This window comes from Triticum aestivum, chromosome 3A (assembly GCF_018294505.1).
Source record: "Triticum aestivum cultivar Chinese Spring chromosome 3A, IWGSC CS RefSeq v2.1, whole genome shotgun sequence".
Classification (NCBI taxonomy): Eukaryota; Viridiplantae; Streptophyta; class Magnoliopsida; order Poales; family Poaceae; genus Triticum; species Triticum aestivum.
The window spans coordinates 461,153,631-461,170,758 of NC_057800.1; the positions used below are offsets into that span (position 1 = coordinate 461,153,631).

Sequence of the window (17,128 nt, forward strand, 5' to 3'; positions counted from 1 at the left end):
ATTTCGGTGCGGGAGTTGGGACAAGCGCCAGAGGTGGATTCGGTGGTGGCGATGAACTTCAAGATGAGCTCGATAGCGCGGAGCGAACATCGACCAAGATGATGCCGGACATGGGCGAAACTTTTGCAAAGCCCTCTTTTGCGTTTGTCGTACTGAACTTGGCTTTTATTTGTGCGTAAAACTGTGTTATGTTGTTTGAATTTGAACTTAGTTGTGAAAACTTATGTCAAATGCGAGAATTGAGCATTTTCTGTTTGCGGGTCGACGCGCAGTGTCCGAACAGACCCCGCAAAAGCCGACCCGTAGAAAAGTATATTCTGCGAATATCCTTTTATACGGGTCCGTTTGGGGTCTGCATCTGCAGTCATCCGAGCCAGCCTGCAAAAGCGGTTTCCCACGAACTGCAAACGCGTTTTGCAGGCAGCCCGATGCGGGGTCTGCTAAAATTGCTCTAACATGCAAGTCTTCATTAATTGAGATATAAACTCATTTTACCTCGGGGTGTCTCATGCTACAGTAACATATTATGTCACCACAAGCATCTCTTTCCTCATTAACTCCATGCCACATAAGTATTTTTTTTGGGATGTGCTATGTTACTACCTACTCCCTACGTCCGGTGAAAACTGTACATCTAGCTTCAAAATTTGTCCACGAAAGAGTGTTTTTCTATCTTGCCAATGTATTTTAAAGTAGGAAAAAATACTTCTCTCTCACCACACGGTAATTAAGACCAATAGCAATCTACACATGGTTTTCTTAATTTCTACATGCACTTAGCTCATTGGTGGTTGGGTAATTAAGAGCAACTCTAGCAGACCCCGCAAAACGCACAGACCCGCAAAAGTCCGGCGAGTATGCGGGCTCGTCCCAATTTTTCGGCCAGAACAGAGTCCGCATACTCGCCCGGCCCGTAATTTTTTTTGCCGCAGCCCGCAAACTGCACGCCCCGACCGCTATAACTGCGGTTCCACGACTCGTTTGCGGGTCCAAACCCTACCCCCACCGCCGCCGAGCCACGCGATTCCCCTTCCCCCTCTCCACATTTCTCGCGCCGGCGACCACCCGCCCCGCCTCCAGCCGCCATGTGGGGTCGAATGTGGAGCTCCGGACGTGGCTCCGGTAGCAAATCCGGCGATGGAAGGGACCCGGAGCGCGAGCGGCGCGTCCGGTCGGACATCGCGAGGAAGCGCGGCGCCCGGAAGTGGACCAACCGCGGCATGTCGCCGCCGCCGAGCTTCCAGCGGAGCGAGACAGAAGAGTACGACCACCGCCACGCATCCTTCTCCTCCGCGAGGTCTTCGTACGCCGGTAGCTCCTCGTCCTCCGGCGCGGGCTTTCTCCCCGTGAAGAGGGAGTGGTCGAAGGACGAGGAGGAGCCGGCGCCGTTCGCCTTCGTCCCCGTGAAGGAGGAGCCCGAGGAGCCCGCTCCGCTCGGCCGCCGTGGAGTCGTCGCACCCGAGGACTACGTCGCAGACGTCGACTCCGTTGCGGCCGCCATCGCCGAGTGGAGCGTGCGCAAGGATGCGGAGCGCCCCCGCCACGCCGAGGAGCTCGAAGACCTCGAGTGGCGGCAGGCGGTCGCCGCCAACGAGAAGGCCGAGGAGTGGCGCCGCATCCGCACGGAGCAGGCGGCGAAGTACGTCGAACTGTGCAGCTCCGGCGAGGAGGATTGAGCGTCGTTCGGCCTCCACGGCATCATCCTCACCGCCGTCAGATCCGACCCCCTCCAGTACTAGTTAAAGTAGCATGTGATATATGCTTGTAATTTGTTGATCATGTAGTATGTATGAACTATGTACTATGTGATGTGATGAACTATGTTTGTGCAATTTCTCCCGCGAAAGTGTTTTTTCAACTTATGCAGGTTTAGATATGGTATCTGTTCGGCCGCGCTAGTTTTGGACCCGCAAACACGATCTTCGTGAAACCACAAATGCGTTTTGCGGGTCAAGTTTTTACGGGGTCTGCTAGAATTGCTCAGGAGAGAGATGGTGGCTTGTACCTTTTCACTGTATCTTTTACTTAACTCCATAATTTATCCTAAAAAATTTAGATGTACACTTTTCACCAGACGGGGAAGTAAATTACAGCCCATCAAAATCGCACGACTCGACTACACATTCCCGATGCCTCTATGTCCCAAGAGAATAATAAAAGAAACCCAAAAGCACACCAAACCGAACAAAGTGAGCTAGAGCCCAATACACACAAATAAAACCCAGAAAAAAAATATCCATTCATACACAATAGTCTGAAACAAAGAAGCTCATCTCCAGACAGAAAAACCGTGCGCAGCAGCAAGGCGCATGTATCCCTCTAGTAATGACCTATCTATAAACAATCTAATTTTAGCCATAACTATTTGTGGGAGAGAAATTACAGACTACTTCGATACAGTGACAACAACAAAACCACTGTTTGTAAGTTGTCTATAAATAACTTAGAATTAGCCTATTTCTCTCTCCCCATTCTCTCTCCTCCAAATTACTAAATTATATATGTGGCAACTCTTACATTAGACATTGTTGTTGTACATGTCTTAAAATTTGAAGAATTGTAGTACACCCATTATTTATAGTCAATTTATTTTGTTATATATGACATAAAAAGTTTTCTTCAACAGAATTAGTCTATGATTGAATGGTAAGGAGGATAGTGGTATTCCTAGCCTAGGGATCAAGCCCTAGACTTAACATAGATGATCACATTTCCTAGATTCATTCCAGGCATTCAGCAAATGTGTGTTCAGTGGAGGAGACGTTCCCCTCAACTACGAAGACATTTATGACGACTTCGTCAATGTCAAGATGATGTGTCGATTCAATCTTTCAGAGATGCTCATACAGGTATGGTGTGCATGGATGCGTTCATAGGAGTGAGCATATGTTGCATTTGTATTGTGTTAAAAAAAGTTTTCTTCAGAAAAAGGGCTAGACATAAAAATTTAGTCGTGTCAATGTTGTTAAAATTTCTGAATTTATTTTTCGTGCCTATTTGATTTTCATCCGTTTCTCATCCGAAGAAGCCCGCACAGAGTCGTTGCCTGCTGTCCGTTCACTCTCTTATGTTGGCGAGAGGTCGACGAGAACGCTAGAAAATACTCGGAAAACTTTCACTCCAATCGTTGGAGCTGCCAAATCGCAAGTCCGGCAGCGAGTGCTCGCTCCGCCGGGCGTCCGGAAATGCAAACCACCTCTCTGTCTTCCGCTCCGTCCTCTCGACCCCCCTCCGCGCCGCCGCCTCCGCCCCCTTCCCCGCACGTCGCCTTCCCCTCGCTCCGTCGCCGAGACCTCCTCTTGCTCTCAGCGTCGCCTCTTCCCCTCGCGCTCTCTCCGGCGGCCGCCTCGGCGCGCGGGCTGTTCCGCATGCCGCCGCCGGGGCTGGCCAACCGCTACTTCCTCGTGCGCGCTGGCGAGTCGGTGTACGAGGGGCAGGGACTCCTCCGGACCAACCCCGTCGCCAAGACCTCAGTCGACAGCGGTCTCTCCCCCGCCGGCCTCCGCCAGGCCGCGCGCGCCGCGCTCGAGCTCCGCCGCCTTGGTGCATGCGAGGACGACTGTTGGATATGGCCCTCCATCACCCAGCGCGCCTACCAGGCCGCCGAGATCATCGCTGCCGCCAACAGCATCAACCGCAGGTGCCTGTCTATCCACATCGTCGTGGGCTATGAGTATGACCCGTCGGTCAGTGATCCTGTACTGAGATTGTTGGTTACTTCTGTGAAGTAAAATCGTGCCGGAGTATAGCTTCTTGGACGCGCGGGGGCTGGGTGCGTACGAGGGGAAGAGGTTAGAAGCATTGCCAGAGGTATTATTCATCCGATCTTTCGAGCTCCAAGCTAAATTCTACTAGCACTTGCTTACATCGAGTATTAGAAGAACAACTGACTTGAGGGATCACAGAGATGCAGTGTATTTAATTGAAGACGTTGGTACATTAGTTTCTGGAGAAACTTCAGAATATATTATTGCAACGAATGAACTTTAGATATTGGAGTGCACTGACCTTGCAGATGTACATTGCAAAACTGAAATACGAAGGATTAGTGAAATTCTGCTTCCCATGAAGGCAGCAACAGTCACTGGTTCTAGATCTGCCTAATAGAATGTGTGAATCTACTAAATCTCTACAGACAGATGGGCTCATTTGAAAATAAAATAGGTTTAGAAACATGGATTAAGAATAGGATGTGGGCCATGCGAATTCTGATAACTACATTTAGAGAAACAGTATATCGTCCTGACATAGTTATGTTGCCATTTTCATCATTAGGCAAGTTTCCATGCCTGTTTGAAGTTACTGGTAGCTACCAAGTGAGATTAGTAGTATTTTCATAGGTGGACATCCGCTAGTGGGCAAATGAGTATCCTGGAGGGAGAATATTCTCGGTTTGAACATAATGTATAGCCCGAGTTATGTTTCCCAGGCTCAACATGATCCGGTGCAGCAGATACAGATAACTTTGGTTTAACAGATTTTGTTCCTATCATGATCGAGTTTTCCTTTATTGTGATGGATTTAGGTGTATGCATCTGATAATATTTCGCCAGACATCAAACCACCTCCTACTTATGATGGTACACCTAACGAGAGCGTGGCGGACGTATTTGTTCGGGTAACACGGCTCATGTCAATACTAGAGACTCAGTACTCAGGGGATACTGTTGTCATCGTTTCGCCAGATTCTGACAACTTGTCAATTCTTCAAGCTGGGTTGATAGGACTGGACCTGCGGAGGTAAAAACTAATCCTTGTCATTTTGCAAGCTTATAAGAAAGACTTCATGTGGACATACTACTTGCATCAGATATTTGGATTTCCGTTCCCTTTGATCCATAAACATACACCAAAAAGTTCCTGAATTGAAGGGAAACATATCCTGACTAAATGACTAAATATTTTAGTTTTGAGTTTTGTGGTCGTTTGGTTGCTGTAGTAAGCTGGATCATCTGAACTGTTGGTCGGTTGTATCTCTCTATCTTAAGTATGATACATGCAGTCCTCCTGCCTGGTTCAAAAATAGAAGGGAAACATATCCGACTAACTGACTAATGATGCAACTTCTGCAGGCATGACAGCCTGTTCTTTCAGCTGGGTGAGGTCCGAGCCGTTGATCCTGCCAGTATACCTGAATACAAGCAACCAGCCTCTAGTGTGTTTAAGTGTACAAATCCACCAAGTTGCAAATAATTTACTTCTTGTTACCATACTTTCATATCCCCTGTACATGAAAGAATATTCCCATGACATTGTATAGCTTAATGCTGTGTATATAGCTAAAAATGCGTTCACCGCAGCACATCTGACAACCAGCAAATCTGATAGTTCCTACCATGATACTTTTTTTTTTTTTGCGAATAGAAACTTGTATATTACTCAAACTCCAACAGTGTTACAATCTAAAACAGCAAGTTCCAAAACTCTGGGAGGTCCAGAACCTTACCAAGTCATAGTTCTACCTTCCTCTCTAGCAAAGATAGCTAAACAATCACTAACTTTATTTTGGGGTCTACGAATATGAGTAATACTAGTCTCCCGAAGACTCATCATCAGCTTGATCTCTCTAATAAGATAAGAATAAATTGATCTGTTGATGTCATTTGTCTGCACCATCTTGACTACTTCCAAGGAATCAACCTCCAATTCAACAGGTAGCTCAGTTCTCATAAGGGCACAATTCTGCTTCCAAGACATCACGGCATCTATACAACGTACGACATGCAGAAAAGATGATTGCACCATTAAAATCTCTCAAAACCATACCAGCACCTGCTCTTCCATCCACGGTGAAGGAACCATCAGAGTTCAACTTAACTTTCCCCGCACTCGGCGGTCGCCAAGATGAACTACTTCTGTGGGCAAAACCGAAGATTTTGATATAGGCACAACATAAACTGGGGTTTTACCTTTGCAAGGACCGATGACTGAATTGACTTTGATGTTCATCAAGGTCTCCAAATAACTGCACAAGGACTGCTTTGACACTTCTACAGGTGGCGGATTCTTATCATGAACGACCTCATTACGGACAAACCAGCTACGCCAAAGTGTCATCAAGATCATGCTTCTCGTCTCAGCAGGCACCCGGTCAAGCAAATGTAACAACCACTCCCTTCCAGAATTTTGAATCTCGTCCAACTTTGGAAGCGACCAAACGGAGGACATGCAGCGCCACAAATCTCTTGCTAGCGGACACCGGCAAAATGGGTGAAAGTTGTCTTCCTCTTCAACACCACACACTGGACATATAGCTGTAACTTCATATAATACTTCGTATAATGAATTGGGATAAGTATATTTTTCATCTCTCGATTCTTTCAAAAGTATAGAAATAGTCCCTTAATTCCAAAACCAGCAAACATTGGTCCCTCAACTTTCAAAACTGGATAAATTTAGTCCCTCCTGTGGCTTCGGGTGGTTTTCGGCTGACGTGGCGTGGTTTTGGACTAAAACCACACTTCGCACTGGTACGTGCTCCGGCCTTGGCAGTTCTAGTGGCGTGTGGGCACCTGCCCCGTCGAGCTCAGCAGCACAAAGATGCGCATGCTATGAACCACCAGCGCGCACCGTGCCAAGCTATAGAACCTCCACGAGGCCGCTCCCGCGCGCGTCTTCCAGCGTGTCGTCTGCAATGCTCTCCCGGAGCGCCATGACTTCGTGTGCAGCACGACGAGCCTGTTCATCTGCTCGCCCGGATCAGGAACCCGCTTGCTCGGTGCTACGCAGACCGCAGTCGAATGCGATGTTCTCTCCGCGGTCGCCTGTCGTGCGTGTTGTGTTGCTGCTGCTGCCCGAACGTCAGCGACACAGCCAGCGTCGTCGTGTGTGTGTCGTGTTGCTGGTCATCGTTGGTGACGAGACGTAGATCATGTATGCCTTGGTTGATGATATGCAGGCATCACGTGCACACATGGTGGCAGCTAGGAGACCACGGCTCTCATGGCTGGGACGCAATTTATGCACCTCCGGATGCTGTTCGTTCAAGTCGGGTACACGCAGACGGCGGCGGACTGCGCGGCAAACAGACTGAGCAGGGCGAGCGCGCGACTGCCTCATGGTCACCGGAGTTGCAGGTCCAGCACGTGTGTGTGAGCCGGGTGGGCTTGATTGATAAGAGTATAGTAGGGGATAGCTCGATTACTGTGGCAACACTCTCAGATTCACGATTCAGTGGCGAATTACAGGGAAATTACAAGAATGGTGGCTAGGGTTTGTGACGAGGAGAGGAAGGGGAAAGAGCCGAGCCGCTGTTGCCATGATCCACTGGATGACTGTGGCTGCATGGCTGTTTGGATTGCGCCAGCACCAGCCTCGCCAACTGCGGGCGCGCCAATTAATTGGCGGCCGATTCCACCGCCAGCGCCTGGCCAAAAAATTGGCGCTAGATTGAACTAGGACAGCCAGTCAGGGCAGGGCACACCAATGATTTGGTAACCATCCAAACACAAGCGCTAGGCCAGGTCAACGCCAAAATGTTGGCAGGGCATCTCCGGGCATCGATCCAAACAGCCCCTCGTCTCGCTTCAAGTAGCCATCGCCTGGGCTTCAGTGAGCCCACTCTGGCCCGTGGACTCGCGTGTTGGGCCGCTTGAGCCTGCTGGGGCGCTGGGCAGCTTTGGTGTCGTTGGAGTGGCTGCCCAGTGGGTCCTGCATGTCGGGGTCGCTAACATCCCCCTCTCCTTGAGACGAGGCTTGCCCCTAAGCCTCAGAATGCGGGAACCTTGCCTTGAGGCTGTCTTTGTCCTCCCAGGTGGTGCCGAGGGAGGCGGAATTGGACCACCGGACCTTCACTTGTTCGCGCATGGAGTTGTTCTTCCGGCGCCAGCGAGTTTGCAGGATTTCCACTGGCACAGCAAGGTCGTCGGTGCAATGTGGTACTTGTGGTTCAACAACCATACCTGGAAGAAGTGCACGGCGTAGGAGCGACACGTGAAACACCGGGTGGACAGTGGCTTGCGGTGGCAGTTGAAGTTTATATGCCACATCGTTGATCTTGTCGATGATGGCGAACGGCCCGTAGTACTTGTAGCTCAGCTTGTGGTTTGCTCTCAGGGCAACAGAGGATTGGATGTATGGTTGCAGCCTGAGGAAGACACTCTCGCCCACTGTGAAGGTTCGGAAGGATCGCTTCTTGTCAGCTTGTTGCTTCATGATCTGTTGCGCTCTGTTCAGGTGCTGCTGCAGTAGGGCTTGTACTGTTTCCTTCTCGTCCAACCACGATTGGAGTGCTGGAACATAACAAGTGCTCCTGGCCGAAATTCCCCAATGGCGCGGTTCATACCCGAACATGGCTCTGAAAGGAGTCATGCCAATGGCTGAGTGATGGGCATTGTTGTACCAGAACTGGGCCGGAGGTATCCAAAAGCTCCACCGCTTGGGACAAGCTTGAGTGGAACAGTGAAGGAAAGTCTCGATACATTGATTGACACACTCGATCTGTCCACCCGTCTGCGGATGGTTGGCAGTGCTGAGTTGTAGTTGCGTGCCCGCTGCGCGAAACAGCTCCTGTCAGAACTGACTTGTGAACACCGGGTCCCTGTCAAAGACGATCGCTCCCGACAGCCCATGAATCTTGTAAATCTGGCTCATGTAAAGCTTGGCCATTGATGCTGCTGTGTACGGGTGAGCCAATGGCAGGAAATAGGCAAATTTTGTGCGCTTGTCTACGATCACTAGTAAGCAATTGAACCTGCTGGACTGTGGTAAACCATCCACAAAATCCATGGAAATGAAGTCCCATGGTTGTGCTGGAATAGGTAGAGGGAGCAGCAACCCTGGAGATGCTGCACGATCCGGCTTAGCCTGTTGACATATCTGACAGCAACGGACGTACTGGAGCACTTGCGCTTTCATCTTGGGCCACGCGAACAGTCGTCTGATGCGACGGTAGGTTACTGGGAACCCTGAGTGTCCCCCCAAAGGACTGTCATGGAAGGCTGAAATGATCTTCTGTTGCATTTGCGTACTCCCTCCCAGCCAGATTCTGCCTTGGAATCTAATTACTCCTTGTTGAAGGGAGAAGCGACCCTTGGGATCGTCACGCAATGACAGCTGTTCCAGCAGGCGTGAAGCGTGGTTGTTGCTGTTATAACTGTTGACCACATCCTCGAGCCAAGTTGGGTGGCAAGAGGATACTGCGAAGAGAGTATCTTTGGTGTTGGATCTGGACAGTGCATCTGCGCCCGTGTTTTCAGTTCCTTTCTTGTAACGAATGCGGTATCTCAGTCCCAAAAGCTTGGTGAATGCCTTCTGCTGCCAAGGAGTGGTCAGTCGTTGCTCTTCCAGATGAATTAAGCTTTTCTGATCGATGAGGATGTCAAATTCTGCATGTTGCAGATAGGGGCGCCATTGGTCCACTACCACAACGATTGCCAAATATTCCTTCTCGTACGTGGACAACCCCTGGTAGCGAGGACTGAGCGCTTTGCTCATGAAAGCTACCGGGTGCCCTTGCTGCTGCAGAATGGCCCCGATTCCACGATCACTTGCGTCTGTTTCGATGGTGAAACGTTGTTGGAAGTCGGGCAAAGCCAAGACAGGTGTTGAGATCAACTGCTGCTTGAGATCTTGAAAGGATGTCTCGATTGTGTCTATCCAGATGAAAGGAGTCACTTTCTTGAGAAGGTTGAACAACGGTCTTGCAATGACTCCAAAATTTCTCACAAATCGCTGATAATAGCCAGCAAGACCCAGGAAGCTACGCACCTCTTTGGTGCTGGTAGGAGCTGTCTAGTTTGCTACTGCTGTGATCTTGGTTGGATCAGTCGAAACCCCCTGCGAGCTGATGACGTGGCCGAGGTACGAAATTTGCTGCTGACCAAAAACACATTTGCACACTTTAGCTTTCCAACTGTCCTTGCGCAGAAGTCCCAAAACCTGACGCAAGTGGATCACATGATCTTTGAGAGACACACTGAAAACGAGAATGCCGTCGAAGAATGACACGATGCAGACACGGTTGACAGGTTTGAGAGTTGTGGTGACTGCCCCGATGAAGGTTGCTGGGGCACCCGCGAGGCCAAATGAAACCACCTTGAACTCAAAATGGCCTTGATGTGTTTGGAACGCTGTCTTGTATTCTTCCCCCGGAGCCAAACGAATCTGGTGATAGCCTGCTCGAAGATCTAACTTGAAAACCAAGCAGCACCGTGGAGTTCATCCAATAGCTCTTCAATAACCGAGACCGGGAACTTGGCAACAACTGTGAGAGCGTTGAGGTGACGGTAGTCAATGCACAGACGCCAGGTTCCATCCTTTTTCTTGACCAATATCACTGGTGATGCAAAGGGGCTCATGCTTCTCTGAATGACACCTGATCTGAGTAATTCTTCCACCTGAGCTTCTATCTCTGTCTTATGTTCAGGCTTGTGACGGCATGGTCTAATATTCACAGGTTGTGCCCCTGGAACTAAAGGAATCATGTGGTCACAAGACCGGCGTGGTGGGAGGCCAGTTGGTTCCTCGAAAACATCCGGAAATTCATCCACCACTGCTTGTATGCACTCTGGAGTTAGAGTAGGTTTGCTGGTTTCCGGTGCCACAACGCACAAGTGAATTATGTGTGAGACTGCCCCTTTGCTGCAAAGCCCGTGCAGTTGTATATTATTGATGGACTCGCAAGCGAGGACGTGGCGTCGTGCCCGACCAGGCGGAGGGGGCCTGCCGGCGATGGAATCTCCACGAAGCGCGCACGCCAGTCGACGATCATTGGGCTGTGTTCCTCGAGCCAGTCCATGCCCAGTATTGCATCGTAAGTGCCCAATGGCAGCACCTTCAGATCAGTGAAGAATTCGTGCCCCTGCGAATACCACACGTAGTGAGGAATGAAATTAGAGCAGAGCATCTCGCCCCCATCCGCGACTCTGACTCGTCCTGGCTTGGGAAGGGGCTGCACTCTGGTGAGGGAGGCGGTGAGTTGCGCGTTGACGAATGAATTGGAGTTGTTGGAATCAAGTAGAAGAAGCACCTCGCGCCCTTGGATCCGCGTGCGTAGCTGAAAAGCTTTGGCGGAGACACCCCCTATGACAGCAGACGGGGAGATCCCCATGACCGTGTCGTCCGAGCCATGGCCTTGTTGAACTTGGGAGTCGAGGAACTTGTCGAGGCCGATCATGTCGAGCAGCTCCTCGACGACGTGCAGTTGCACCGACGTGAGGCACGCATGGTTGTGTCCCCATCGCTCGCCGCACTTGAAACAGAGGCCGCGCAGAGGCCGCGGGCTCGACGATAATCCCGCAGTGCCTTGATTTTCGAAGAATCGGTGCGCGCTGCGTCTGTCCCACGCTGATCGGTGGCGACCTGAGGCGGCGTGTGGCGCGCTGGAGGTGGGAGCAGCGGTAAAGGCACTGCTGGCCGCAGGCCTGGCTCCAGCGCTCTTGTTGTATGCACACGAGCCCCGTCCGCCACTTCCTCTTGCAGCTGCGCAAGTGCACACGCTGTGTCCAAGTCGGGCGATCGCTACACCATGACAACCACCCTGATGTCGTGCCTCAGTCCCTCGACAAAACTGGTAAGGAAATAGTAAGGATGTATGGCCTCAGAAAATGAATTCAAATGGTTAATAACTGCTTCAAATCTTTCAATATAATCCGCTACTGTAGTCATTTGGCGAATGGAATAAAACTGGCGTATCAAGGTTTGGTGCCGATCATAGCTGAACTGTGTACAGAGTAACGCCATGAACGAGTTTCAATCGAACTCGCCCAGGCGGCGCTGGATGGACTGCAGCCAGATTGCTGTTGGCCCTGCGAAATTCAGTGCCGCCATAGGAACCCAAAAGGAAGGCGTAATCCCAAACATGGCGAAATACTTCTCACATAGAGTCTTCCACATGTTGGGATTTTCACCGGAAAACTGCGGAAAGGAGATAGATGGATGTGCTTGGCCAAGACCAGAGAGCATCTGGTTGGTGTGGGCAAACGGAGACAGCAGGTGTGGAGTAATGTAACGCCCCGAGACCGACGTGCCAGGTGTCGATCAGTTATTCGCTGTTGTTGCCTTGTCATTGCTTGCGTGTCATGCATTGCATATCATGTCATCATGCGCATTTATTGTGCATACGTGTTCATCTCAGGCATCCGAGCATTTTCCCCGTTGTCCGTTTCACATTCCGGCGCTTTGTTCTCCTCCGGTGGTCATTTCTACCTTTCTTTCTTGTGTGGGGATTAAACATTTCCGGATTGGACCGAGACTTGCCAAGCGGCCTTGGTTTACTACCGGTAGACCGCCTGTCAAGTTTCGTATCATTTAGACTTTGTTTGATGCTCCAACGGTTAACCGAGGGACCGAAAAGGCCTCGTGTGTGTTGCAGCCCAACACCCTTCCAAAGTGGCCCAAAACCCACCTAAACCTCCTCCATCATCTCGGTCGTTCGATCACGACCGCGTGGCCGAAAACCGTACCTCATTTGGACTCTCCTAGCTCCCTCTACCTATAAACATGTGTCTCCCTCCGAAATTTCCGCGCAGATCAAACCCTAGATCCAACTCCCTCCGCGCCGCCGGACGTATCTTTCCGCGCCGGACATGTCCGCTGCCCCGCCACCTCACTTTGTCCAATTAGGAGAGGCCACGTCATCGCGCCGCCGCCCTCGTCCACTCCCCTCACGCCATCTGTCCGCCGTCGTAGTCCCCGCGGCTGCGGCCCGCTGAGCCCATCGCGGGTCCGCGTAGGCTCGACCGCGCCGCCGCTCGCCGCGAGCTCCCCGAGCCTCGCGCGCGTCCACGTCCGGCCGCCTCCTTCGCCAGCACCACCACCGCCATCGCCGGCAGCCGCCTTCGCTCGCCGGACTTCTCCGCCGCCTCGCCGGAGTGCCCTCCTCCACCTCGCTGCGCCGGCGCCACCCCGTGGCCGCCCGGCCCCGGATCTGGCCGGAATAGGTCCGGAGCGACCGGATCCGGCCGTCCTCACGTCTCCCCGCCGTGCCCGCCTGCCGGAGTCGCCGCTACGCCGCCGTTGACCTAGGGCGCCGCCGCCCCTGTTCCTGTTCGTGCGCCAGGCGCGAGGAGGACGATGCCCTCGCTCGCCTGGGCTTCCTCCCTCGCTCGCGTGGGCCGCCTTGGCCTCCCAGGCCCAGCGCCCGAGTCCGGCCCAGCGCGCCGCCCCCGCCTCGGCCTGCCCTCTCTCCGCGCCGGCCTGCTTCCCCTCCAGCTGGGCCGAAGCCCATGGGTGAGCCGCACCCAGCGCCCCGCCTCTGTTTTTTCCTCCTGTTGGGCCAGCTTGTTTCGTCCATGCCATGTTTTTTTCAGCGCCTGGTATTTTCCTATTTTTCCAGGAGATTGTCAGTTTTGCAGAATAGTCCCCCTAGTTCATGCATTTAATAACTCACTAACCGTGCATCGGATTAAAATGTTTTATATATGAAACTTGCTCAGAATTTTGTGTAGATTAATAATATCCAACTTTCATCTATGTTTAAATTTTTTAAAATGATGTTTGTTTAAAATTGCTCCTATGCCATGCTAAAATGATTTAATTCATAACTAAATAACCGTAACTCCGAATTTAATAAACTTTATATGTAATTGGGGTAGAATTTTGCCTAGTTTATCATGGTGGCCTTACTTTGCATGTTTAACAACCCTAAAATTGTGTTTAGGGCAGAACAGGACCTAATCTAAAATATACATAGGGGATTTACCGGAATTTGTTGTTTGTTGTTCCCGGCCTCATTTAAACTTGACTAGATAGGTAGTTTTGCTTTGCTTCACTCTCTTGCCATGTTTAACAACGTTTAATATTGTTGGGTACATAAACGATATCGAACTAAATAATTGATGTGGTGCTCCGTCAATATGCAACTCGTTGCATATTGAGCTCCATTTAATTTGTAGTATTGTTTGTGCATATTGCCATGCCATGCTTCATTAAACCGGACATGCATCATACTTGATTGTGCATCATGCCATGTTCTTGTGTTGGTTGTTTACTATGTTGTTTGCTTCTTTCCGGTGTTGCGTCTGCGGGTTGTTTCCGGTAACGTCGTGTTGTGAGGATTCGTTCGACTACGTCCGTTTCTCTTCTTCATGGACTCGTTCTTCTTCCTTGCGGGATTTCAGGCAAGATGATCATACCCTCGAAATCACTACTATCTTTGCTATGCTAGTTTGCTCGCTCTTTTGCTATGTCAATGCTCCGATGCCTACCTTTTGCTTGTCAGCCTCCCAATTGCCATGTTGAACTTCTAACCCACCCTGTCCTAGCAAACCGTTGATTGGCTATGTTACCGCTTTGCTCAGCCCCTCTTATAGAGTTGCTAGTTGCAGGTGAAGATTGGAGGCCGTTCCTTGTTGGAACATTTATTTACTTGTTGGGATATCATTATACTGCTATGTTATCTTAATGCATCTATATACTTGGTAAAGGGTGGAAGGCTCGGCCTTATGCCTGGTGTTTTGTTCCACTCTTGCCGCCCTAGTTTCCGTCATATCGGTGTTATGTTCCCGGATTTTGCGTCCCTTACGCGGTTGGGCTATTATGGGAACCCCTTGACAGTTCGCCTTAAGTAAAGCTCTTCCAGCAATGCCCAACATTGGTTTTACCATTCGCCACCTAGCCTTTTCTTTCCCTTGGGTTGGCCAGCCCAAGGGTCATCATTATTTTACCCCCCGGGCCAGTGCTCCTCTGAGTGTTGGTCCAAACTAGAGTCCTATGCAGCGCCCCCTCGGGGAAACTCGAGGTTTGGTTTTAGTTGTATGGAGCGCTCATCTGAGTGTGCCCTGAGAAAGAGATATGTGCAGCTCCTATCGGGATTTGTCGGCACATTCGGGCGGTGTTGCTGGTTTAGTTTTACCCTGTCGAAATGTCTTGTTGTACCGGGATACCAAGTCTGATCGGAACATCTCGGGTGGAGGTCTATTCCTTCGTTGACCGTGAGAGCTTGTCATGGGCTAAGTTGGGACACCCCTGCAGGGATTTGAATTTTCGAAAGCCGTGCCCATGGTTATGGGCAGATGGGAATTTGTTAATGTCCGGTTGTAGAAAACCTGAAGTTGACCTTAATTAAAAAGAATCAACCGCGTGTGTAACCGTGATGGTCTCTTTCCGGCGGGGTCCGGGAAGTGAACACGGTTGTTGGAGTTATGCTTGACGTAGGTAGTCCAGGATCACTTCTTGATCATACTTTTATCGATCGCGCTTTGCCCTCTCTTCTCGCTCTCATTTGCGTATGTTAGCCACCATATATGCTAGCTGCTTGCTGCAGCTCCACCTCATGCCTTTACTTTACCCATTTGCTTAAATAGTCTTGATCGCGAGGGTGCGAGATTGCTGAGTCCCCGTGGCTCACAGATACTTCCAAAACCATTTTGCAGGTGCCGATGAGTCCTTGCAGATGACGCAACCAAGCTCAGGAGGAGCTCGATGAAGATCTTGCTCTTTGTGTTGTTTCGTTCTAGTTGATCAGTAGTGGAGCCCAGTTGGGGTCGATCGGGGACCTTGTCGCATCACGGGGGACCAATGTTTGCTGGTTTTGAAATTGAAGGATCATTTCTATACTTTTGAATGAGTTGGAGGATGAAAAATATACTTATCCCTAATTAATCCAAGTAGCAGTGTTTGAATACGCTGTATCATGGTAGTAATGTTGAGATTTTTCTGCAAGGGAATTTACCTTTGTTCAGGGCAAAAAACATGTAAACCATATAATGTTTTTGTGATACATCTTTGAAATAGGCAAAAGCTCCAATAACATCTCATAAGTTAAGTACTCTTATCCGTCCTAGTATAATATAAAGAGCAGTGCTATGCGGACGATAATATTTGGACGATTTGCGGACGGAGGAATCTTGTCCACAGCCAAGAAACGACTGTTGGATTCAGGAGGATCTCAGATCCCTAGTCCATAGGAAAGCTAGTCTAGAGGGGAGAATCTCTACCCTAGTTACCTCCTGGTTTTGACTTTTATTTGCTGTGCCTGTGCCCGTTGTTCCTCTAGATCTTTTGTACATACCCCTACCCCCTCTCTCTTTTGTACATGATGTAACTGTAAGACTTGTCTCTGTTTTAGTTTAATTTAAGGCAGTAGGATTTTTACCCCTACTATCATTGGCCCCTAAAAAATATGGCTGTTGGATTCTCTAGTCGTGCACAAATCACCCAGAGTTTGTCGTGTGTGGAGCAGTTTTGTAATATAAAAATGTTATCGCCCAGAGTATGTTATATTGGTTGTGATAACATCTTATACTATGGGATGGAGGGAGTAATATTTTACTTCTCCAAGAAATCACGAGTCATTCACCCCCCATGGCAGCCCGGTTCTACCCTACCATACTATTGGCGTTTGACCCATAGGTCAGAGTTATGTTTGGATGCCTTTAAAATTTTCAAATGTCAACCAATATTTTGCGCCTGCAGTCGGCAACTCTTATATCTGCAAAACTGCCCGCCAATAAATTGGTGCACCTGCGTTTTGGTAGGGCCGATGTATGCTCAATCCAAACAGTCATTTGTTTCCAACATCCAAGATATACTCCTCTTTACTTTGTGTTTGCCAAATTATATGATTTTCTTGTGGATCTTCCTAGAATGCAAAAAATGGAATGCAGTCACCTGCAAATTCATAAAATCAAAGTCCATTTTGGTTTGCCATCGATCTGAATTCAAGAACTCCCCCCGTTCTTAAAATACAACCACTTCAAACCAAACTAACATTTCTAAAAGCACCTCATACAGCTCCCTTACCCGCAAAATAACTGCGGTTTCTAAGGAGACTGGAGTTGAGCTACCACAGCTCACTTAACCCACCGCAAAGCACTAGAATTCTAGTTAAGGACTGTTTGGCTACCGCATGGGTTTTGGCCTCCTTGCTTCTATGTCATGACTATGCTCGGCTGAGTGAATACATGCAAAAAAAACCATGTTCGGCACATAGTTTGGTTGTCCACATCGCCCTAGCTTGGCTGAGCAGAAACACACGCACATTTGTTTGGTTGCAAGCAGAGGCAAAGAGCTATTGTTTGGTTGCATACAAAACATGTGATGTGGTAACCTCTTTGTTCGAGTGGTGAGGTTACCAGCACACACATGACCATAGACAGATCATGGCAAGTCTTGAACTAATAAGCACATTCGAACAACCATTAAGCATTACGCGCTACATTGAGAATCATAGTCATAGGCAATACTA

General features: G+C 49.7%; 1 protein-coding gene across 1 annotated transcript; it reads left to right on the forward strand.

The window, feature by feature from the left end:
* The first annotated feature begins 3,101 nt into the window (after window positions 1-3,101).
* LOC123061647 (uncharacterized) lies at window positions 3,102-5,302 on the forward strand. Its single transcript, XM_044484825.1, has 4 exons — window positions 3,102-3,640; window positions 3,729-3,810; window positions 4,526-4,740; window positions 5,073-5,302. Exons 1-4 carry the CDS (start codon window positions 3,186-3,188, stop codon window positions 5,191-5,193), a joined length of 873 nt encoding a protein of 290 aa, XP_044340760.1. The 5' UTR covers window positions 3,102-3,185; the 3' UTR covers window positions 5,194-5,302.
* The last annotated feature ends 11,826 nt before the right edge of the window (window positions 5,303-17,128 follow it).